A 23,569-nucleotide genomic window follows, 5' to 3' on the forward strand; every position below is an offset into this window, starting at 1 on the left:
GAGAGAGAGAGAGAGAGAGAGAGAGAGAGAGAGAGAGAGAGAGAGAGAGAGAGAATGCCCATGTTTTAGGATGCCAGATTCACTAGCTGGGTGTGGGGAGGAAACAACCCCAAGACCAAAGATGGTTAGTGTTTCTCCAAGCTGGACTGGAGAGGAACTTGCTAGCCAGGCCTCCTTGTGTCCTCAGCTTCCTGGGTGATTGAAAGTGCAGCTACCGGGATGTCGCCAGGGAGCAACACTGTAGTGCTGACAATCGTTTCTCCCCCCCAAGAACGTTTTCTGATCACATCTGTAGGACATCCTGGGGGAGGGGTTGTTTTACATCATTTTATTGGTTGAGCCCAGCTTTGGGTCATCTAGAGCCAGTGTTTCCATTTTGCTCTCTGTTCTTTCATAACCTTAGCGCAGATGGGATTTTTAACTATTTTGTGAGTTTCTTTAAGGATCTTACCCACTTAATGGGATTTTTTTTTTTAATGAAAAGCTCATCAGTAATAGTCATGTCAACAGCCAAACTTATTTGCATTAACTTCATTTTTTTTACCTTAAGTAATTATCATTCTCCCAGTGTTCCAGACCAGCATGTGGCCTTCAGGGTGACAGACCTGTGGTCATGCACAGACCTAAAGATAGCACAGTGGATCTTGGCTCACTCCAGAGTCTGCTCACGGCGTGATGTGGTGCTCCCTCCCAAAGGCACAGCCATGGTGCACATTCTTTGTTTTTGCCAGAAATCACAAGGAATAAACCCAGCAAACATACAGTCAAGAACTGCCCTTGAGAAATATAAGACCAGAGGGTTCATTAGAGCTGGATTTAACCCTCACTGTCCTCACTTTAGAGTAGTGTGACATCTTATGTGAGTAAAGAAGAATGTTTTGGGGGTTTTCTTTTTTTAGATTTTGGAAAAAAGTTTCTGTGTGATATTTCACATAGTTGAAACAGTAACACATTTCCTGCCTTCTAGCCAACAGAAGATGAAGGAGCTTGCCATGAATGGGTATATTCAGTTAGTGTTAAGATTCTGGAAGTTGAAAGCAGACAAAGTAAAGATGTATTTTCCTCAAGAGCAGTTCGCTGCTCTCCTTTTAAATGACAAAATTACAATAATAACACCATGCTTCTTAATAATAAATATAATTTATTTTGTTTTATAAAGAATAATAAATTAGTTGGCTAGAATGGTTTTACCTTTTTGTACAGCCATTAATATGTACCTCCTAAATTAAAAAAAAGGCTTTGTCTTGTTATTCAGAAGTACTGGATCACATTTTAATATGCGATGCCATACATTCTAGGGTTTGACCTGATTCGGTTTCTGTTTCTTTCCCCCCCCTTCCAGCATCTGTATTTATGCTAAAAGTTCAGGTGAATGACATCATCAGTCGCCAGCGCCTGAGTCAAGCCGTTGTGGAGGTGTTTGTTAACTACACGAAGACTAATTCCACCCTGACTAGAAGCAATGGAGCAGTATTGATCAAAGTACCGTACCAACTAGGACTCAGCTTAACCATCGTTGCTTACAAAGATGGCTACGTCTTGACGCCTCTGCCTTGGAAAACCGGAAGGATGCCAAGTTAGTACTTCCGTGGTATTTTGCATTCACAAACATAAAAATCTGTTGAGCTGCAAGTGAGAATACCTACAAGAACCCCATATGTTTAGAAGGAAAGAAAAACTTGTAGAAAACACTCTTTGTCTGTTTGGGATGCCAAAACAAAACACAAACTAGGCAACTGTAAAGAACAGAGATATTTAACACAGTTCTGGGGGTGAGGAAGACCGAGGTAGAAAGGGCAGTGGGTTTCATGTCTGGTGCACCTGCTCTCTGATTTCTACAGCTACGTTCCCTTATATAACCATCACCTTTTCACTCTGTCCTCACAGGGAAGAGTCTTTGGTACTGTTTTTTAAGGCAATCTCATGCCATTGATGAAGCCCTTCCCACCCCCTTAACACCACAGCTTTCTTTGACAATTTAGGTTGACAAAAATCCTGGGATCATTGCAATCATGAAGGCACTTTATCTTCCACTGTGGCTGGTGCATTGCACCATTGTGGATGCCTGTGGTGATTCTCCTTTCCTGCAAAGGAAATTCTGTGATGAGGGCTGAGTTAGGCACCATTCTAGGGGTGTAGCAATATATCATTAGCCGTCAGTCTATTGCTTTGCTCCATTAGCAGAATAATCAAAGTAAGTTGCCCTTGGGGCCCATGACCTATTTAGTCTCGTGCTCTTGGCCACTTCAGCAATGTCAGGTATGGGTTTCATCTCACAGAATGAGTCTTAAGTTCAATAAAGTGGTTGACTGGTCCCATAATATTTGTGCCACTATTATACCCATCTGTCTTCCAGACGAGTCTCTGTTGAAGGTCTCAGGATTTGAGCTGGGTGGTACTGATGACTACCCCTCCCCTCTGGTCATGTGTAGAGCACTTTCCAGTACCATGGATGATAGTTAGTAGGGGTGAGGCTTCTAGTTGGTCATCCCTCAGTTTCTGCACTGATAGAAGTATGTGATGTCTTCAGCAACAGACCCTTTACCATTAAGATATGAGAGTAACCAGCAGCCTTGGTAACTGTCTCTGATGTTTGGGAATGATGATCTATGGGACCTCTTTGTCCAAGAACTCAATAAGATGGAACCATTCCTGGCACTGAAGGATTTCCTTAGTGGTATAAGATCTCTGGTGGGTTTTTTTTTTCTTTCCCATTATGTGATGATTCAATTTAAACTTCTTTCATATTTGTATATATTTTAGGCAGCTTCTACACTAGTAGGTTTCCATACGGCTTTGGAAAGGCCTTTAGTGTTACTGCCCCTCCCCATATTCACCCCTTTCTTCTGCTCTCCCTCCCCTCCCATTTAATCTTCCTATTGGAGTTTCCCCTTTGTTTCTTTATAACTTCATCCTCTTTCCCTTTCCTTTGAAGGTCCTGTCCTCTGCCCTGGACCCTTGCTAAAGCTTTAAAACTAACATCTGTATGGATGGGAAAACATACAATATTTGTCTTTTTGGTTGCTGGTTACCTCACTTGGGATGATTGTTTTCTAGCTCCCTCCGTCAACTTACCTACAAGTTTCATTTTCATATGTGTGTGTGTTTGTAAATGTGTGTATGTGTGTGTGTGCGTGCGTGTGTGTGTGTGTGTGTGTGTACCCCTTTTTCATTATCCATTCACCAGCTGGTGGACTTCGAAGCTGTTTCCAGTTTCTGGCTATTACGAACAGAGCCGCAGTGAGCTTGGCTAAGCAAGTGTCTTAGTGGTAGGATGAAGAAGCCCTTGAGGCACGCTGCCCCAGAATGACTCCTCGGTTACCCCTACATTAAACATTGTGATCGTATTGTCCTCTTTTACAGTCTATTCTTCCGTTACGCTTTCACTGTTCCCACAAAGCCAAGCAAACATATGGCTCTTTGAAGACACTGTTTTGATTACTGGAAAATTCGCTGGTAAGTACACCACTCTTAGGAAGTTCTTAGAGTGATTATTTTATAAGAGAATCATGGTTGATTATAACTTGGCAAAAGTCCAAGTTGGGTCCTAATGGTACATTGATCAGAACCAGTTCATATCTTATTATAAAATTATATTTGTGGGCATTGAAAATAGTTATCTCCAGTACCCACTGCACACGGGACTATATGCTTTGTGAGGAATTGCTAGGAAACGCTGTCTGCGTTCACTGTCTCGTGTCTGTACTCTGTCTGCGTTCACTGTCTCGTGTCTGTCTTTTATGGGAGCTGAAACAGTGACAAGGACAGCCATGTTTCCCAGACCGCTGTGCTCCCTACCTTCCTTTCCTCCTGTGCCTCCAGTGTGAATCTGGCTGTTAGTGAGGGAGAGACCAGTGACTGGTGAGCTCCGATCTCCTAGGCAACCTTCTCTGGCGTACTTGGAACTTGCATGTCCCCTAAAAAGAGTGCAAAAAGACTTGTTTGGGGGCGCTGGTTCAGGGAGTAGTCCTCCCTCCTTTACCAACTACAAATATGACAGTTTGACCCTTTATTTATCTCCATGTGCCCCTTGGTTGTTGCTTAGGGGAAAACTAGACATTCTGTTTCTCTTTTGATATCTAATGCCTTTATAAATTACAACTATTTGTTGGATTTGTATTAGTCGATTAATGTTCAGCACTAACATAATAGAAATGGCAGAAAATCCTCATGAATCAATCAAGAGAGGCATGACCTAAAGAATTGCTTGTGAAAATTCACATTTAGAAGAGAATCTATGCAGTTCCAAGGTATTAAATAAAAGCACTTAATAGGACTGAAGTGAGAACCTGAACTTGGGCTTGATTAATCTTGAAGTGACTTACTAAGTAAGGCTTTGGACCCTCTTTCCCTAGACCTTTGAGCACTTGGTACTTACTGCTAGCATGTGGCGGAATATGATGTGGAGTTTTGTTTGGAGATTAGAACGTGAAAAGGAGCTGTGTGGCAGCGGAGAGTCCTGGTTTCATGCTGCTGGGGCTTTAAGAAAACTATATATAGATGTACCTGATGTTGTCACATCTCTCCATAAAGTACCTACCTCTTTTCTTAATGCTCATAAGATACTTTGTCGCGAACACACTTGGTTTATATAAGAGAAGCGTGTCAGTATATGTGAATGTTTTTGTGGACAGGCGAATAGAAAAAAAATGAAAGCCTTTCTTAGGAAATGCAGGTAATTTACGTAGGATGCATATTTTTAGTTACAAGAAATTTGTATATTCAGCACTATTAAGCCACATGTTTTTAAAATTTCATTTTTTAGGTTAACATACAAAAGTAGTGTATTTCATCATGATATCTGATGTGGGATTTCCCTCTGTATTCTGTGAATATCATTGGTTAGTAAAGGAACTGCTTTGAGCCTACAGCAGAGCTATAGGGGAACAGAGCTAGGCAGGGAAAACTAAACTGAATGCTGGGAGGGAGAAAGGCAGAGTCAGAGAGAAGCCATGGAGCCCCACTGGAGACAGACGCTGGGGAACTTTAGCCGGTAAGCCACAGCCACATGACAAAACACAGATTAATGAAGATGGGTTAAATTAATATGTAAGAGTTAGCCAATATGGAGCTAGAGCTAACCGGGTGGTGGTGGCACATGCCTTTAATCCCAGCACTCGGGAGGCAGAGGCAGGTGGATCTCTGTGAGTTCGAGGCCTGCCTGTTCTACAAGAGCTAGTTCCAGGACAGGCTCCAAGGCCACAGAGAAACCAAAAACCAAAAACCAAAACAAAAACAAAAAACAAACAAACAAACAAACAAAAAAGGCTAGAACTAATGGGCCAAGCAGTAATTTAAATAATATAGTTTCTGTGTGATTGTTTTGGGGCTAAGCAGCCAGGAACCAACTAGCAGCCTCCTCCTACAGAGATCTTCATATATAAAGGTCACATATTTTAAAAGAGAATGCATTAGATAATATTTTGTGATCTGAAAATATCAGAGTGTTTCCTCAAATATCTAACCAAATACTAGTGAAGATATAACTGTGCTGTTTTACTCATGTTATTTTTCTCCCTTTATGAAAAAAATCCTTGAAACTGATTTTAAGAGTTATTTGCCATTACTCTTTTATTATTACACAAATATTTGAAATTTGATACATTTTTTTCATACCAATGACTTAAATAATGTCTTCTGCCTTTATTGGTTATCTTATTAAAGCCCAAGGCCAAAGATAATGTATCTGATAACTTACACTTATAATTTTGAAATTGACCTGTGGCTTGTTAAAATGTGTTGGTTATAGATGTATCAATATGTCATCGAGGTCTCAATTGATAAACATCAGAAGAGAGTCAATTCAGCACCACTGAAATGAGGTAATATGTATACGCCTGGAATCTGGCATTTGGAAGACTTTAAAATGACTGTGTGCCAATCTGATGGAGAAACCAACCCGTTTCAGTGTGTGGCTGAAACTCCTGAAGGGCGGTTATTATTGAAAGTTGCCGAAAACCTCTCTTAAACTAGCACCACCCCACAGGGACCATTTATTTACCTTTTACAAATCAGGGTCACTCAGCCGAGACTCAAGTTGGAAAAATTGACAAATAGTTTTCCTTCTCGCCGTTTCTCAGTTCTACCCTGTGAATCCTGCTTCGACTTTCAAACAAGCTCTCATCTTGGGTTACAAGATGGGATCCTAGGCGAGACAAAATAAGTCTTCCATTCCGTATTCAGGCAAGCACACACCTCGTTAGTTGTGCTTGGGGCAAGAGGCTAACTTGGTCTTGGCATGTTCTGACACACAGTCAGCCCTTTCCTGTGGTAGAACCATGTAGGCTGAGGAGGGTCAGCGTACGGTTTCCTACAGTGAGACCCGAAAGAGCCGAGAAGAAATTCTGGGCAGAGTCAATCAGGTCTAGTCTGGAGGTGCTTGTGATCTAAAAGAAATATATATAATGTGAATGTTGTATGTTGCCTTTGTATGTTCCAGAACTTACATTACTTATACCACACTGACATCTTTCCCCCAACAGATACTTTACACTCAGGTTTCTCATGTGTATCCACGTAAGCCTCCGTAGCTCATTTGTGGGTCACATATTGATACTCTTGTGGACTAAAAGCACTCATTACATAAATATATAAAAGGAGGTTTCTTAGTTCTGAATTTAAAGGAATTGTGTGAATATTGGTGACTCTCAGAAATCATTACAACCACACCCTGTAGGAGAAAGTATCTGACCGGTGATGCAGTTTTTAACATACATGTGTTTTTGTCCACTTGCTAATGGGATTTCCTTTGTCCAGATGCCAAATCTCAACCAAGTGTTCAGTTCTCAAAAGCCTTCATCAAACTTCCTGAAAACCATCACATCAGCAACGTGACTGGCTATCTGACAGCTCTACAACAGTTCTTAATGGTGGACAATTTTCTGTACACCACGGGAATCACTCTTAACAAACCAGGTATTTTTTACTTTTTAAATATGTGATCATATTTCTAAAACACATCAACACAAAAATTTTCCATCAGATACCAGTTATGTACACAATATTACCCATTTGATTTTCATCAAAGCTTTTCAGGATATGTGTTGCTTTCAAAATATCTATTATTAAATTTTCTACAAGCAATTTCTTTTTATCCAAAATGGAATAATTAAGTAGGGTGTGGTGGCCCACATGTTTAATCCCAGCCCGTGGGAGGCACATGTTTAATCCCAGCCTGTGGGAGGCGGAGGCAGATGGATCTCTGTGAGTCTGAATCCAGTCTGGTCTATAAAGTGAGTTCTGGGGCAGTCAGGGCTGTTACACAGAGAAACTCTGTCTCTAAAAAGAAACAAAACAAAAAAGAATAATTATACGGAGACTTGGGCAGCATCCTCTCAAAATCCTGCTTTCAAACTGTTGAGTCTTGTAAGGGGACTTCTTTACTCTGTCCAGCCTGGTGCTGCTATGTGTTTATTGACTCTGACATGTCATCAGTGCACCAAAAGCCTAGATTTTATATAAAAGTACCATGCCTCTGGCAGCCCCTCTGTTGGGTTACACAGTTCTAGAGCCCTGGAGTCTATAGGTGTTTTGTTTTGTAAAGATGAAAGTTAAGGATAGTACTTAGGGCTTGGAGTGTTCACTGGAGGAAGCGTGCCTGTGGAGGCCAGAAGATACCATTCGGGAGCCAGTGCTCTCCTTCCAACTTCCCCTGAGTTGCAGAACTCAAACTCAGATTATCAGGTTTGTACAGCAAGTACCTTTACCCACTGAGCCGTCTCACTGGCCTGGGATTACGTCTTCAGAAACATTTGGTTGGATCCCAGCGTTCTTAAATTGGACAACGCTTTCGAGAATTAGATTAACAGAAACTTACATTAATTTGTCAGTGTTACATTATTAGCCAGTACTTGTTTATTAAGTATTTTGAAATTACGTTTAAAAAAAAATTACATTTTAAAAAATCTTTAATGAACAGCCAATAGAGTATATATTCAAATGAGTATCAAATGATGAAATAATAGAGTAAAATGAATTTTAGTTAGAGCCATAATAATCTATTATGTATATGCAACCTCTGCTTGAATATAATCTTAATAAATTGTACTCTCTTTTAGGTCTGGAAAACATTGAGCTGACTCCTCTTGCTGCGATATGTGTGAAGATATATTCTGGAGGGAAAGAGTTGAAGGTGGATGGTGCTATTCATGTATCTCTTCCTCTTGTACATACAAACACTGTAAGCATGGGAGATCGCATACCCGCATGGACATTTGATATGAACACAGGTATGGTGGCTAAGAGAAAACAGACTGTTTTTCTTTTGGATATTTGGGCATTTCTTCGTAGAGTTGTATACACAGCTGGTCTGTCCCTAATATTACCATTTTGTACACTTTGTTAAGGATCACGTGGGCCTCACTGGTACGGGTGTTTGTGAGGGGAAGGGAGCCTAATTCCTTGTCTTGGTTGCCTTGCCAGTAGCTATAATAAAGTACCCAGACAAAAGCAACTTAAGAGCAGTTTAACTTCTAACCATGATGGTTATAGTCCATCGCGGTGGGGAAGCTGCGGGCGGGGCGGTGGGAAGACAGCTGGTCACGAGTAACGCAGCATCCACAGTCAAGAAGCAGACTTCGTCTGGATCATAGCCAGGTGACTGGTGTCACTCACAGTGGGTGTGTCTTCCTACTTCGGCTGACCCTCTCAAGATGATTCTCCATAGACAGCCAGAGGAGGCCCATTTCCCCAGGTGACTGCAGAGCTCATCAAGCTGACAATTGAGGCTAAGCATCGTACACATCATGTAAAAACAAGCAAACAGACAAACATTTGAACACTATTCACCCACTATTGTCTTGTCGTCCTCTAACATTCTGAGAAAGAAATAATTTAAGGTTAGAAAATATTTCCTCAGAAAATTTTAATTGGCAGTATGAGATTATCTAAAACCTTGGTGAAGACCGTCTAAAATATATGCTACTATCTTGACAATGAATTGCACACTAGATGGAGGGAGTGGCGATCCCTCGTTAGGTATCAATTTTATTAATTGCATTTTGCTTCCTTGAAGGCACCTGGGAAGCACTTTCTCCTCTGCAGATTCTTAGTTTTGTCTTTGTTCCCATGTACATGAAGTAGTAGTCTAGGTTTCTAAAAGTAAATGAAGAGGGTGAGGAGTCCAGTGATGGAGGAAGGTCATTGGTTAATTAAATAAAGAAGCTGCTTGCCCTGATAGGTTAAAACATAGGTGGGAGGAGCAAACAGAACAGAATGCTGGGAGGAAGAGGAAGTGAGGTCAGACTCGACAGCTCTCCTCTTGGGGGCAGACGCCTCAGAGAGACACGATGCTCCACTCTTGCGGGCAGAGGCGAGAGCTCTGCTCTCTGAGGCACATGCGATAAAGCTCCGACCCAGGATGGACGTAGGCTAGAATCTCCCTGGTAAGCCACCTTGTGTGCTACAGCAGAATATTAGAGATGGGCTAGTCCAGGTGCGAGAGTTAGCCTAAAAGAGGCTAGATAGAAATGGCCAAGCAGTGATTAAATGAATACAGTGTCCATGTAATTATTTCGGGGCATAAGCTAGCCAAGCGGCTGGGGTGCTGGGGATGCAGCCCCGCCTCTCCTATTACTACAAATGGCACCCAACATGGGGCTCGAACCCACGACCCTGAGATTAAGAGTCTCATGCTCTACCGACTGAGCTAGCCGGGCTTGTGTTCTTCTGATTAGTGGAAGCACTGCAATCAATAGCGGTAATCCTTAGATTACCTTAACTTACCAAAACTTAGAGTTTTGGGTTATTTCAAATGAGATTTGGAATCTAGTCCCCTCATCAGCAATGCCATGTGGGACAAGTCATTTATGTGGTTTAAATAATAAGGGACTTCTTATTATTTTAAAGAATGTGCTATTTGAGTTTTTGATCATTATTCTTGGCAAAGGACTTTTTTGAATATTCCTTTGAGTGAAAGCTTTTAAACTGAGGGTTGCAGAGATTTCTAATTGGGTAAAGGGGTCTACATAAGCCTACCAAGCTGAGTTTGCCTCCCAGAACACATTCAGGAATGAAAGGAAAGAATCTATTTTACAAAATTGTTCTTTGACCTCCATGTGGGCATCATGGCACATGTACCCACACGCCACAGGCCCCCACACTCACACACAAATAATATTAATGTTTTAAAACTTTAATTGATTTATCATATATGTTTGGTTAAATTTGACTTAACTGAAAGTGATAGATTGGGCCATTCTCTCATATCAAGTTTCTCTACTTTATTATCAACTGTTTCATCAATATTGCTGAAAATTGTTGGATTTATTTTCTTTTGTATGACTGACCAAATATTATTAATATAATCTGTGTTATATTAATATATAATATATATATTGCACAGATACATTCTATTTACCCATTTATCTGCTGACAGGCATCTTCCTTGATTCCATATCTTGGCGATTGTAAACATTGCTCTAGCAAACATGGGGCTGAAGGGTATAAAAATGGTCAGGAGGGATTAGTTTAGTGTCTCATAACATATAATGGAATAGCTTATCTGAAATAAGTTCTGATACATTCCAAAACAGCTAGACGAATTCAGAGGCTTGCATCATATAAATGTAATTAGTGTGTGTAAAAGGTGATGGACATGCTGTTTTATGTGAAGATCTGTGAATTTCTATTCTATGTCATAAACATATTATGTGTGAATTAAGGGTAAAAATAATATAGCCCATTTTACATTTTGTAGATTATAAGCCCAAATCACAATATATACCAAACTCTTAAGTAGCCATGTTAGCTACTTGTGCATAACATTTCATCAAAAGGTTTGGATTTTACTGAATTCATTTGTTATAGATGACAAAAATTCATTGGAGTTAGGAGACAGTTTGAGCTTTTCAAAATTGAGTGTGAGGCTGTGTATTCCTTGTGTTGGCTGGATGAGGTGCATTTTGTGGGAAGACACTGGTCTCCAAATGGGATTTAAGGGGGCTCAACCCCAGGCTCACTTAGTTACAGGTGCTGCAGTGGTCTGGATTCTACTTTGACCATTTAACCATTTCCTCCTGGATCTCCTGATTCTGTTCTCCATCGTAAAGAAGACCAGATCTGGGCTTGCTTCCCAGTTATGGCACCAAGCCTGCAGTGAACAGCTTTAATTTCTGACACCTCAGATGAAAACTGCATGGGAAATCTGACTCATTCACGGATGCAGCTCGGAAGAGAAAAGAAACAGTTCTGGGAAAACTCAGTAGCGTTTGAATGATTAGAACAATGGCTCTTAAAGTGATAAGGCCCCCCAACCTGTGTGGTGTGGTGTGTGTTTAACCACAGTCTCAGGACAAGTGACGAAGAACTGCCTGTTGATGAATTGGGATTTGTTCCTGTCTCGTTACAGTCTCACATAAAAGTGTCCAGTGCTGGAGACTGAACTCTGGGATTCACACACTTCACATCTTAGCTTGTAAATTAGAGTTCTGCTCCTCACAGCCTCAGGGTACATAAGTTGAGTTTTGTTATAATGGATTTCTCATTTAGTCATGTCGAATCATATTTGCCTTATATTATTATGTGTGTATTATATTAAGTATGATGTAATATTTAATATTGATCATCCTAGATATTCAGTATCATGGTGTTTATAATTTCTGAAATGTTCTGAATTCTTTCATGACTACCAGCAAGCTCTGTTTTTATACCTTAGCTTAAGGTTGAGAACTATCCCTCACTGTTGTTTTTTCACTTACCACATGTTTTAGGTGCTTGGGTGCATCATGGCTGGGGAATAGTCAAGGAGCATAACAGCCACCTGATTTGGACCTACGATGCCCCACATTTGGGCTACTAGATAGCAGCCCCATTCCCAGGAGCTAGAGGTACTGCAAAAATGAAACAAAGTCATCTTAAAGGTTAACACACATAGCATGCTGGAGTTAATGTCAGCTGGGTGCCAGCTTGGGCTAAGCATTGCCAGGAAGCAGGTGAATAAAATGGAACAACCTTCCTCCCCTTTTCTTGAACACAACCAAAGGATTAAGCAAGCTCCACGTACTCTAAGTCTCTTATTGCCACGTCTAACAAATCTCTGAAGATTAAAGTTTGTTCCAGTATTATCTAAGTTTATGTTTTCATGAATAAATTCTACCCAGCACAGTTAGAGCCTCTGGCTACAAGAAATAGGGACATCGTGAGTAATTTGTTGAAAGGTGAAGAATATGTGCATAGTTTACAGGATCCCATAGCCTGCTTATGTGTAGTTTACAGGATTCTGGGGAAGGTAGTCATCTCTGCTGCTCCAGAGGGCTGACCATAGCCTGCTTGTGTGTAGTTTACAGGATCCTGGGGAAGGCGGACGTCTCTGCAGCTCCAGAGGGCTGACCAGAGCCTGCTCAGCTCTTCACGTGGTAGCTGCTACCGACTCTAGTCCTTTCCAGTCTTTCCTCACACCGTGCCTGATCTTCCTGGGGAGGAAGACTCTGGGGGACATGAGAGGAAAGGCTGTTGGATAGCGGTGTCTCCACATTGCTTCGGGAGAATAGATAGATGATGTACAAAATGGTTACTGACTTGACAGTTTGAACAGATGCTGACTGGAAGCTGGTGGCCACACATCAAGAATTCTTCACTGTTCTCACACACAGTATTTAACATGGTATCAAATTATGTAGGGAATTTGAATCTAAGAAATCCCCGCATTTATCACATCCAGTAAATTTATCAAAAGCTTTTTAAAAGTTATATATTCAATCTATTAAGCCTTCCTGAGTAGAATTGGGTGTAGTGATGCACACTTTAAATCCCAGCACTTGGGAGGCAGAGGTAGGCAGATCTCTGTGAGTTTGAGGCCAGTGTAGTTTACAGAGCAAGTTCCAGTACAACCAGCACTACATAGTGAAACTTTGTCTTGATAAAGCTGAAAAAACAAAACAAAAACAGATACCAACCAACCAACAACAACAAAAAGCCCCAACAGAACAAAAACCAAAACAGCCCACAAAACCTTCCTGAATACAGAAGCGTCTTTCACATGCTGGAGGCTGGATGGGTCCTGTCAACCTGGCAGTCACTCTAATTCAAACTAATTAAGAACCCCACAGTTCTATGTTTTGCTACCACATGATTGGAGTTCCCATTATTACAATTTCCTTCAAAGTTCACATTAAGGCTTGGAAGCTAGGGCTACATATTTTAGGGTTTGTTTTCTCAGTGTCTTGGCAGGCATTACCGGTTCTATGAGACCAAGCTGTTGTGCAGTAATCGGCCATTTCAGTCGCTGTGTGATTTCTTTGCCTTTTATGTTTGTGAGTGTTTGGGGTTGGCTGCCCTGCTCTTGGACTTGGTGTGCTTCAACTCATCACGTTTTCCTTCAAAATTCAGGTTGAAGGCATAGGGACATTCTGGGATATGCCTCAGGCAGATGGCTAAGCCACATCACATGTATTGGTGCCACATTAAAGAAAGGCCCTTCCTCTTGAGCAGTTTAAACTGAGAGTGACCCCAAGTCTGGGTTCTGCATCTCTACCTGTATCTTCTGTCTGCTTCTAACAAAGATCCTTGTTCTATATTTATTGAATAACACAGAAGTGGATGAGAAATCTCATATCCCTCCCCCCCCCCCCGCACTTTTTAACCAGTATTTACAAGGGAAAAAATTTACTGACCCCCAAGTAGCACTCAAAACTGCAGACAGGTGCTACCAACCAAATCCACCTGTTGCTTCCAGCAGTCATGGCGAATGTTTGTTTTCTTTAGGGTTGCTTTCAACATACTGACCAACTTTCTGAAAAAGGTGGTCACAATGCATATAGGTTATTCTAGGTGGGGGACATGGAAAAGTCACAAAGGAGAAACAGGAAAAATGATCTGAGAACAGAGCTATGCATTCAGTTTATTTTGTACAAGTGAATGACATGAGAATGCCAAGGCATAGTGAGGTTGGTTACATTGTTTCCTTAAAGGCAGGCTAAACCTAATAGGCTGAATACACAGTTACCACTTGGGTACATAATTTCAAAGGATCTGAATGCATGTTATTGACTAGGATGCACTATTAGACAAAGGGTTCAGTTTCTAAAGCCAGGTGATCTTTTGACAAAAAGCTGTTCCCATAGTCATGCAACCTCATTTCAAGTGTTCAAAATTCATTGGTCAAAGCAAGTCAGCTGATGAATCCCACAGGGCATGAAAGGTGTACTCCACCTGTAGAAGTCTACCATAGTATGAAAGCAAACCAATAGAAGGCACACATCCTCAGCCTACCTCATCCAGGATAAAACAAAACTAAAAGTCTAACCCACAATAACATGTTTTTGTCTTTATATTGAATCATGCAGGTTCGGGTATAAATGAAGACTCCAAAGACATAACTGCCTACCACACAGTGTTCCTCACAGCCATGTTAGGGGGAACAATCGTTATCATCATTGGTTTTTTTGCTGTCCTACTCTGTTATTGCAGGTAAGAGCAGCACAAAACTATGTGTATAGACAGAGCAGCTGTATTATAGCATAATTTCAGTATATTGTGTGCATTATAAAGTTCATTTGTAGAAATTGTTATTAGGGTCTGGGTGGCTGGCTTAGCGATTAAAAAGACTTGCTCTGACTGAAGCAGCAAGCACAGGCCTGTAAGGGTCTATACCAGGTCCTCTGTGTATGTGTTATGGCTGTTAGCTTGGTGTCTTTGTGGAACTCCTCACAGTGGAAGCAGGTGTGTCTCTGTTTCTTTTGCCTGCTCTTGGGATTCTTTTCCCCCAATTGGGTTGTCTTGCCCAGCCTCTCTATGAGGGCTTTTGCCTTGTCTTACTGTTTCTTGTTTTGTTGTGTTTGGTTGTTGTCTCTTGGAGGCCTGCTGTTTTATGAAGGGAAACAGAGAGAGAATAGATTTGGGGGAGGGGAGGTGGGAGAAGCTGGGAGAAGTGAACAGAGGAGAAACTGTTGTTGGGGTGTACTATATGCAAGAAGAATCTATTTTCAAGAAATAAAACAAAACAATCAAACAAACAAGCAAACAAAACCTCGCTCTTCCAAAGAACCTGAGTTCTGTGTTATACCTCTAGGGGCTCAGACATGCACATGCCAACATATAGATAATTTAAAAATTGCAAAGACCCGTTTAGCCTTAAATATTTGTAGATTGGAAATCAAAGCAAATGTATTCTGAAAGCATCATTAGATACGTATTTGTATGTTTCGGTATACTTTCCTTTGGTGAGTCATATAGACTGTAACTTTTAGGTATCTTTTACTTTTTGCTTTTTCTGCTCTAGGGGTAAGTGTGGAACACCACAGAAGAGAGAGAGAAATATCACTAAGCTTGAGACCCTCAAGAGAGACCAGACCACGTCAACAACACACATCAACCATGTCAGTTCAGTCAAGGTTGCGTTGAAAGCCGAGGACAAGGCGCAGTTATTCAATGCCCAGACCTCATCCTACAGCCCCCAGAAGAAGGAAACCACAAAGATGGAAACAGAAGAAAAAATTTCCATGGTGAAAACTCGGGACAATTTTAAGATCTACAATGAAGATGTTTCCTTTCTGTCAGTCAATCATAGTAATTACTCAAGAAACCCAACACAGTCTTCGGAGCCAAGTATAGGAAGCAAACAACCGAAGCATGTCAACAACAACCTCTCTCCACCGCTAGGGGGCGCTCACGAGGAAAAGCGGTATCTCACCGGAAGTGAGGAGGTATATGGGCGGTCCCGCATTCCCGAGCAGCTTATGCACATCTACAGCCAGCCCATTGCCATCCTTTAGACGTCAGACCTTTTCTCCACACCAGAACAGTTGCATGCTGCTAAGTCTGCCACTTTGCCACGGAAGGGCCAGTTAGTCTATGGCCAGTTGATAGAACCAGTAAACAGAGAGAACTTTACACAAACGTTGCCCAAGATGCCAATGCATTCTCACGTCCAGGCCCCAGATGCCGGAGAAGAGGACATTGTACTTGAAGGTCAGCAGAGCTTGCCGTCCCAGACTTCAGATTGAAGCCGATACTCCAACAGCTTGCTGGAGTCTGTGTCTGTTCCTGGAACTCTAAACGAAGCTGTTGTAATGACTCCTTTCTCATCCGAACTTCAAGGGATTTCAGAGCAGACCCTCCTGGAGCTATCCAAAGGCAAACCCTCTCCCCATCCCAGGTCGTGGTTTGTGTCTCTCGATGGGAAGCCTGTGGCACAAGTGAGACACTCCTTCATAAACCTGAAAAAAGGCAAGAGAACCCAGAGCAATGACACAAGTCTAGACTCGGGGGTAGATATGAATGAGCATCATTCAAGCAGAAAGCTGGAGAGGGAGAAGACATTCATCAAAAGCATGCATCAGCCCAAGATGCTTTACCTGGAAGACTTAGACCTGAGCAGCAGTGAGAGTGGAACCACCGTCTGCTCCCCCGAGGATCCTGCGTTGAGGCACATCTTGGATGGAGGGAGCGGAGTTATTCTAGAGCACCCTAGGGAAGAGTCTCCAGGGAGGAAAAGCAATGTGGAGGATTTTGAAGCCAACACATCTCCCACTAAAAAGAGAGGCCGACCTCCACCCCTTGTCAAACGAGACAGCAAGACTAACATCTGGAAGAAACGAGAGGAGCGTCCACTGATTCCCATAAACTAGTCGTGAGCGCCGTCTATCTCTGTCGTTACACGGTGTGCACTCTTACTTCTTGTAAATGCCAGTATGGACCTAGGAAACTGAGACCGGGCCATCTTGTGGGCCTTAGACACATCTCAAGCAAAGCAGATGGTAAAATGACAGTTCAAAAATCAGGAATGCTTTCTCTAGCCTGTTCTTTTCATTCTCTTTGGAGTGACGAAAACATCCAAGTCTTCAAAAATGTGAAACAATGTAAAGATGTTATCTGGAAGTTGTGCAGTTTGCCCACTGGTACCGACTCTTAAGAATACAAAGTGAGCTGTGTGCAGAAGCTGCTCTCCACACTCTTGTTTCTGCCTTGGTCATCATGGACCAGAAAGGCAGGTGTCTTCTTCAGGCCTCTTCCTCCTGCAGTGAGACTGTGATGTCTTTTTCTGCCTATGCTTAAAAGCAACTTGATAAATGTTTGGACGAATGTTAAAGATCAAACAACACTTTTTTTTTTCTTCTTTTTCTTTTTTAAGATCAATGGCTTGTGGATTGTCAGCACCAAAGTAATGTGCTCTTGTAACATGGGCCAGAAGCCCCCAGTTCATTACAGGAGACCCAACTCTGGTTGTTTGGGGATGTAGGTTTATAGAGCAAATAAGGCATTGACTTATTGTGTAGACATTTGAGAAACGGAAACTCCGATATTGTCTTTTTATTTTCAGATGAAGTGACCTTAGTTGCCAGGTGAGAGGGAAAAAGCTATGGCTTGCTTTAAGGCTCACTAGTCCATGTAGGCTAAAATCTGTTTTTAATACTCTTTGGCCATAACCCCAATTCAAAGTCAGTCATTTGGAGACTATTACACTTGAGTAAAAATGCAGACATTTCTTGTGACTGCTGAAAAATGACCAGACTGTGGAGACACAGGAAATGAATGCTCCATGTAACTGGGCAGGGAAGGAATGACCATTGTCCTGATATTCAAAGCATCTCCAGGGTGTGAGTTCCATTTGTTTGTGTTGACTCTTTTAGGAGAGGTTTGAGGAAAACATTCTGGGACTCAAGGGGGAGCCCAGACAGGCTCCCTTGTCAGCTTCAGGCATTTATCACCTTCCTTCCCTCAGTGGGAACTCAGGAGCTGTTTTCAGTTGTGTGTCCTCAACTCTGCTACAAGCAGAAGCTCTTTGATCCAATCAACTCATCCTGTTCTACCTAGAAATTGTCGCAAGGACACATTGTGCAGCAGCTCTCTCTTTCCTTTTGGTGGAATGAAACAGTTCTTCTTCTCACCCCCTACCAATTCAATGTATGAGCTGCAGAGGAGATTCAAGCCACCTAAACAAGTTTAAGGAAACTGAAATAGACACCCCAACTTTGTAAAATTGTAGATAGTTATACAATGAAAGTCAACACCTCCCAACCCCTGGAGACAGTAGACTTACTTCAGGCAGTTTTTCCTATAATCCTTTCTGAAATATCTTAACTGATGGAACTCACTTGGCTTTCTGAATTTAGCCCAAAGAATGCAAAGACCTTTCCCTATGTTTCTTGTATATTACTCCTTTCTATGTGTCTGGCTAACACGAGGCTTGCTATTGGGGGTAGAGTGGCAAGGCTCACATTTAGAAGGGGCTTTTTCTTGTTCTCACACAGAACTAGATCATGAACAGCACAGAATGACTTGGAGAAGGTTAAGGAGTTAGTGCTCTGTGGAAGTGCCTTTGACTTGGACTCGCGTTAGGAGGATTAATGACATCTTTCTCGGTGTACATTTTGTTAGCCAAATCAAACAGATGTGCGGTTATTAAAAACTATATAGCCCTAGTGTTTCACGTTGGAACAATGAGTTCTGCATGTAACGTTTTCTTTTGCGTGCTGTTTTTTGAATCCACAATATTGTATTGGAATGAGGTTAGGAACTATAGGTTAGAAGGTACTGTACCTCCTTAACACTTTGAGTGTGTCTCCTCATCTTTAGAAAGTTTTGTGTCTCCACTGGGTGAGGAAAGTCACATATAAACTTATGAGTATGTCACCCAAGTATGCCAGTGACTTCACTCATTCTTGTCTAAGGGAAATGAGATGATGTTTCCTAAGGGCTTTTGTAGAACTTTAATTTCACAAAGTAACCTAAAAAGATACTGCATGTGCTGTTTTTGATTGGGAATTTCAGGCAATTTATCTTTTCTAAACAGAAGAATGTGACTCCTCATTTGTGAGCAGTTCACAATTTCCTGTTAAAAAGCTAAAGCCATCTACTCTTTCTTAACCCAAGTGATAAGCCAACAATATTCACTACTATCTTAAATTTTTAAATTGAAAGCCAATGCAGACTTTTGCATACATAAACTAGAAAATTTTGATTACAAATTGCTGACATTTGTGGACCCTTTGTACATAGTTTGGATATGTCTTGAAGGCAAAGCTCTCAATTAACCGATGGATTCATTTACTAAAGCACTGCTGTATGCGATTTTGAATACGTATGACCTTGACACTTTATAAGATCCATTTTTATGACTTTCTGCAGTTGAATAGAAATCATGCCCTTTTATAGTTCACAGTATGCCACGAAGATCACAAATGCTGAGAAATAAGAGCTCTTCTTTACTTTGGCAATTACTGTCAGGCCAGTTTCTACAAGTTTGGATCCTCTGCTATCGATACATATTATAGGGTTTTAGAGATTTGGGGCTCAAATATTGTCCTTCTAAACTCCCCCAGAAAGTTGAAGCTCAAAACTACATGTTAATTTCGATTGCTTGAGTTGCTCATTGGTGTGTGCTGACATCACAGAGCCCTGGCTGGCTTTCCATTTCAGATCTAGAGTTGACGTCCTGCACTCTTCTTCTCAGGTGTTTCTATTTTTTTTCTTCTTTGTATTCTTTTATCAGCAAAATCTCATGTTTTGGTGTATTTATTGATGTTGCTGAATTTCTTGAAGAGTCTGAAGATTTGTAAAATGTTACAAACAGTTCTTTAAGGATAATAAAATCAACCTAAATATATACTTGTTGCAGTCTTTAATGTTGTGGGAGCTCCTTCAGCCAATAGCCGCTGAGATACCAGCCCACTGAAGTGTGGTCTCTCTCCCTTTAAAAAAGCAGCCATTTCCCTCTGCTCTCTCTCTCTCTGGCTTCCGGCTCCTCTTCCGGCGACTAGGCTTCCTTCCTGATTGAGCAGAGGGCTGTTGTCTGGGACAGTGATCTGTAAGTTTTTCCCCTTTAAATAAATAGCTTCTCTATTGGTCATAATTCCAAAGTGGTGTGGGATTGTTTGTGACTTACGCCTTCACTTTAATTTCAAGTAACAGGCAGAAGCTTCCTTTCTCATTATTATTATTTAATCCAGTAAATAATAATTACTTTTTATTCATTGTGTCCCATGTTAAATTAATCCCATGTATATAAAGAACTTGATAACTATTTTTATGTCTCTGGAGTTCCCAGTTTTACTGTTGAATTTGAGTATAGACAACTAGTTTTCCATTGACTGGAATTTGTTAATCTCATAGGTATTTTTAAAATTATAATTTATTTTAAATTCTAAGTGAAAAAATAATATAAAGCCCCCATACCTCTTTTCAAAATACTCTTTAGGCTTTTGACCAAAGACTAAGTGACAACTCGAAGGGTTTTCCCACTCAGCTGTCCAAAGTCCTTGCTTAGCCAGTTGAACAGTATCTCCATTCAGGCAGGTAGTAGTTGGGGTCTTTAGAATAGTTTGGGGAATTATCCTGGCTGTCGTGTTTTTAGACCTCCCCAGTATCATCATGTGATCAGACATACTTTTAGACAGATCTCTTGAGTGTTGGACTCTGAACTCACTTGGCATACAGAACTGCAGACACACTGACTCCACTGGAACCTTCCACCGGGAGTCCTGCAAGCTCCAGCAGGGTTGTGGTTGCCTCTGTACCAGGGTATGGTGCCTGAAGGCTATTGGCTTCTAGGAAATGATGTGGCAATGTCATGACAGGAAGTATAGCTGCCAAAGCAATGAGATTCTTGAGCTGATCAAGAACTCTGATCACAGAAATAGAAATAATACGGGGAGAATGATGGGAAAGTTAAAGATCTGCAGAAGAAGAAGTTGGGTAGGACAGGACAGTTTACCGTTATGGCAAGTGATTTTCCTTGTATACTTAACAGTTGGAACAGATAACCAGGGCTCTGCTCCTTCGACCACGTGTTGGAAAACATGAAACTAGGCCTCAGTGTTGCCTTATCTTGGCTCCATAATTAACATCTTTCCCCTGTATCTTTAATAAGAGATTCATTTGTCAGGATGAATGACAATGTAGCTTGCTTCCAAGAGTATGCTCTCAAACCAAGGGAAGGGTAGACGAAACTGCTTTACTATATGAGATTTGGATTTGCCTCTCCAGCAAACATGAAGATTCGTTCTTTCCTTGATATTTTTATCTTTACTGAATACAGAGTCCTTTTTTTTAATGTTTCCGTTTTTATTTGATGATTCCAAATGTAAAAAGTCTTACACCAATCCGATGTAAGAGATTTTTACACCAGTTAGAATGAGACTATTTCTAACGGAATTCAGTTCTTAAAGACATCTTTATAACTTAATGGGGAAAAAAAAAAAAGCAGTCAAGAACTCAGTAACAATTTACAGTGTTAAATGTAAATAAACTATTTGGTAAAATTACATACTATTAATATACCTGCACAGTAAATTTCTGGGGTGGGAGGGAATAACTTTCCTTTCTGAAATAGCTATGGCCAAAGATCACATTTTCTACTTCCTGTGACACTTGTCAAAAATATTACAACAACACATCTCTTCACTTTGCTGGCTATAGCTAATGAACACCTTGGCATGTCTGTCCCCAGGATGAAGTATATACTGTCGGGTCTTTCTTAGTTAAAGCCTACATTCTCCAGTCTTTATGGCTAAACTAGATGTATTGCTAAATAACATTCTGTAATTTTGTAGAGATAGCCTAATTTTCTGACGAATTGGCTCAATTTTCTTCTTTTCTTCAGGTTGACAGTGGGTTTCATAATTCATGTGCTCACTGTTTCTAATCCTTGTAGACCTTATTAAAATACTAGACTAGCTACAGACACTGATTCAAAACAAACCAGGTAATTACAGCCCCACAGGTCCCTAAGCTTGTTAGACTTCATTCTATAGAAAAAAAACTTTCAAAACCACAACACTGAAGAGGACATAGTGGCTACTAGGAAAGGTGAAACAGTGTCCCAGTGCTTTTTATTTCATAGCTCTGTCTTTTAGCTCACAAAATATATCTCTGTCATATACAAAACGTACTTGCTAAAACGTTATACTCAAGTTTATCTCCACTAATTAGCAGTTTGTATTAAGTATATTTTGAAACCTTAATTTCTAACTCAGATAATCTCTGAAATATTTCTATCCATTAAATAGAAAAAAATTAATTGTTAACATGCACTTCTACAGTTTTCTTGGTGCTCATTTTTTTCCATTTAGTTTTTATAATTTTATAAATTATAATTTGTAAATTTAAAATGTTTTAATTCCACGAATAATTTATTAAATATTTTATTCCTTAAACGTTTTATATACTTATACAGTGTGTTTTGAACTTTTTAATAAATAATATTTATTTGAATAATGACTGTTAAGGTCAATGGTTAGCACATGAGGTTTACAACTCAAGACTTTCTGTTTTCCAGGGAGCTCTTACAGTTAGAATAACAAAGGAAGAGCAGGAAAAACAATTACTTGCCTGGTCAGATATTTTTGCTTTTCATGTTGATAAAAGTGGCAAATTAATTTTTAATAGGATTCTAAAAATCAGTTTTACACTAGTGCTTACTAATACACATACTCATTTTCTAAACCCTAGTTTAGAATGCCTGTGGCCATTGTTTTCCTTCACAATCAAAGAACAAGTTCTAAATTATTTACAACAAAATTGTACTTGTCCCTCTTCTTACTGAGACATACCTATCTCATCCTGCTTTCTTCTAGAAGTCAAGATGAAATTTCATTCTATTAAAATTAATTCGAGTAAAATAATTTCAGTGTAAAAAGATAATTTATAAAATCCATCTGTCCAGGACATACTTCTCAATACTGTTCTAAAGGAAGGAAAGCCAGCATGATAATTATGTATGTCCCACTGTATGGGATGGTCTAGCTTCTTAAACTGTACTGAGAAATTAGAATTTGCTTATGTACATCTGCTAAGATCGCAGATCCCTATGGAAGAGAACTATGCTTTTATCCCCTTAATTTCCCATAATACCTTTGTGACTTACTTAATAAATATTGATTAATGGATACATGATGATGGATTTGTTCAACGGAAGCATCTAAAGTGTTTGAAAAAGTAGGAAGAGTTGTGTCAGCAAGATAGTAGAAAAAGAGTTCCTGTAGCCTGGAGAGACGGTCTAGGGGGTAGCAGGGCTTGCTGCACAGCCGCGGATCTGAGTTTTAATCTCAACACTAATGAAAAAAGCTAGAGGCATATTCCTGCAATCCCTGTGCTGTAGTGGGGCACAGAAATGGGAGGCACTCACTGGCTGCCACCTACGCCCAGGTTTAGTAAGAAATCCTATTTCAAATGAGTAAGACAGAAAATCATAAAAACAGGACACCCAATGTACCCCTTTGGCTTCTGTGGGTGTGTCCCTCCACTTCTCCCAGCTCCCTGTCCACAGCTCCCCTCTCCCTCAGATCCACTCCCCCTTCCTTTCCTCTTCAAAAAAGTCAGGACACAAAGAGAAGACAACCAAACAGGACAAAATAAGACAACGCAAAAGTCCTCATTTCGAGGCTGGACAAGGCAACCCAATAGGAGGAGAGAAGTTCTAACAGCAGGCAGACGAGTCAAAGATGCTCCTGCCTGCAAGATGTGCTGGAGTAACAGTCGTGCAAAACTTGTGGGATGGCCAAATAACAGCTGGTTTAACTTGAGGTCCACGACAAAAGAGGGAGCCCATGCCCTACACTTCCTGGATGGCAAGGAACCAAATGCTGGATACCCCAGAGACCTAGAATAGAACCAAACACAACTGGAAAAAAAA

The 23,569-nt window shown here is 40.7% G+C and overlaps 1 protein-coding gene and 1 non-coding gene across 2 annotated transcripts in view; one reads left to right on the plus strand and one right to left on the minus strand.

Annotated features, from left to right (window-relative positions):
* Fam171b (family with sequence similarity 171 member B) overlaps positions 1 to 19,543 on the plus strand; it is a 46,085-nt gene extending 26,542 nt beyond the window's left edge. The window contains 7 exon segments of the mRNA XM_005346655.3: positions 1,343 to 1,576; positions 3,364 to 3,456; positions 6,757 to 6,915; positions 8,058 to 8,228; positions 11,709 to 11,825; positions 14,283 to 14,406; positions 15,218 to 19,543. Of these exon segments, the coding sequence (XP_005346712.3) occupies positions 1,343 to 1,576; positions 3,364 to 3,456; positions 6,757 to 6,915; positions 8,058 to 8,228; positions 11,709 to 11,825; positions 14,283 to 14,406; positions 15,218 to 16,565 (2,246 nt within the window). The 3' untranslated portion in view covers positions 16,566 to 19,543.
* On the minus strand, positions 9,584 to 9,656 carry Trnak-cuu. Its single transcript has one exon. It is a non-coding gene; the product is annotated as a tRNA-Lys (tRNA).
* Positions 19,544 to 23,569: the final 4,026 nt, after the last annotated feature.

Source organism: Microtus ochrogaster, chromosome 4 (assembly GCF_000317375.1).
Source record: "Microtus ochrogaster isolate Prairie Vole_2 chromosome 4, MicOch1.0, whole genome shotgun sequence".
NCBI classification, from domain to species: Eukaryota; Metazoa; Chordata; class Mammalia; order Rodentia; family Cricetidae; genus Microtus; species Microtus ochrogaster.